The 1,862-nt window shown below is 31.7% G+C and overlaps 1 protein-coding gene across 1 annotated transcript in view; it reads right to left on the reverse strand.

Moving 5' to 3' along the window:
• Positions 1–246: 246 nt before the first annotated feature.
• The window catches only part of LOC107681409 (transcription elongation factor A protein 2-like), a 7,808-nt gene continuing 6,192 nt past the window's right edge, over positions 247–1,862 (reverse strand). Inside the window, exons 9-10 of the mRNA XM_016477707.1 lie at positions 1,777–1,848; positions 247–942 (exon numbers count right to left, since the gene is read on the reverse strand). Of these exons, the coding sequence (XP_016333193.1) occupies positions 934–942; positions 1,777–1,848 (81 nt within the window). The 3' untranslated portion in view covers positions 247–933. The remainder of the gene's footprint in view (positions 943–1,776; positions 1,849–1,862) is intronic.

The raw sequence follows: 1,862 nt of genomic DNA on the forward strand, positions 1-1,862 counted from the left end.
GCATAAACATATGGAAAGCACATGTTCCCCCACAAAAAAAAAACAAAAAAACAATATATGTATGAATGTGTACAAATTCTTTCAGCAATTACTTGGCACTCACAGAGCAGAAAGGCACAAGCGCTATCTCAAAAGGCAAAGCAAGACTGAGAATAATTCCAAATATGGCGTACAGTCATACAAACCACTTTTATAAAACTATGTTTAGCTTTTTTTTTTCGTTCGTGTTCCCAACTCAAACACACACACACACAACAACACGCATTCAAACCACAAAATATTCTTAGCCAAATTTACTGAGACAGAACAGTCCAATTATTCATACAATACATATGAACCTTTAATTATGTACCACATTCTGTTTTTCCTCCTCGTCTGGTTCTCTACAAGAAGCAAACTAGCACCTACACTAAGGCTCAAATATTAACTATAATCCTTCAAGTCTTTCTAAACTCTGGAAAAGCAACCAATCATTCAAGATTTGGTTAAATAAATCATCTGCAAAGTGCAAAAACTGCATAAACATATGAAAAGCACATGTTCCCCCACAAAAAAAAAACAAAAAAACAATATATGTATGAATGTGTACAAATTCTTTCAGCAATTACTTGGCACTCACAGAGCAGAAAGGCACAAGCGCTATCTCAAAAGGCAAAGCAAGACTGAACAAGCCAGCTGACTTACTAGGTCTAAGTTATCGGCAGTGCGTGAAAGGCAATAATATTACACCAGTAAAAAAAGAAAAAGAAAAAATACAGAAATAGCTTTTTGAAGAAGCAACACTCATTACATATATTACAAAGCTATGAAAATGCATATATAAAAAAAAAGACATCAGGTTTGTTTTTTTCTCAAAAGAAAAAAAAAACACATTTCCTTATACTATGAATTCAGGTCATCTCTTCATATGAAGAATCATGCTCACTTTAGTCTTTAACAAAACTATGAAAAGAGAAAAGAGAAAACAAATTAATATACAGTATTTAATATATTCTGAATTTGTATTGTGTTTACAGTGGTTTACTTTTTAAGATGGGAGTCTGCCATTTTGCTTTTCCATAAAATGTAAACATTATTTTAAAGATAAAACAAAACTTTATGAATCAAAAACGTAGAAGGTAACATACAAAAAATAAAAAATATTGTATTATTTATTTATTCTTTTTTTTTAAATACAAGTTCAATATTTCCTTTAATGTAAGCCAGTGTGATTTTATTGTGTTCTCAACAGCGATAGCAAAAATAAGATTTTATTTTTATATATATATATACATAAAATGTATAAATATTTAAATATTAATGATAGAAAATATTTAATTTTTAAAATAAATTTGAATAAAATCTTTCAAATAATAAACATTTAAAATAAAATATGTAAGTATTGTATTAAGTGTGTGAAACTGACAACTGCCAGAGAACACCAGCATTTATTACTTCTTATCTTACAGCTACTGCGATATAAATCTTATGACAACTAACCCTGGTCTCCCCTGCATTTTATCTTGTTCTATTGCCTTCAGCTAGTTTTAAATAAACCTCATTAAATTGATTATTTCCTTATACCCAATTTATGCAGTCAGTTATGCTGGTAAACCTTTATTGTAAAGTACAGCTGTGAAGTTTGCCTACAGTGAGTAAATACTGCGTATGGCTACATTGCACAAGCATGTATTACGGTCACATAATGGATGTGACCGTTTTATGGTCTTCAGCAAGCCAGATTACTCATGTCTACTGATGGCTTTTGCACTGCCAGATATATAGAAAGATTCTCACCTTCCACCGGTTTCCACACTCGTTGCACAGCACAAAGGTGGTCATGGGTTCATCTGCGCTGCGTGTCTGGACCTGCGGAGAGAGAT

The sequence above is a fragment of the Sinocyclocheilus anshuiensis genome, unplaced genomic scaffold (assembly GCF_001515605.1).
Source record: "Sinocyclocheilus anshuiensis isolate Anshui unplaced genomic scaffold, SAMN03320099.WGS_v1.1 scaffold881, whole genome shotgun sequence".
NCBI lineage: Eukaryota > Metazoa > Chordata > Actinopteri > Cypriniformes > Cyprinidae > Sinocyclocheilus > Sinocyclocheilus anshuiensis.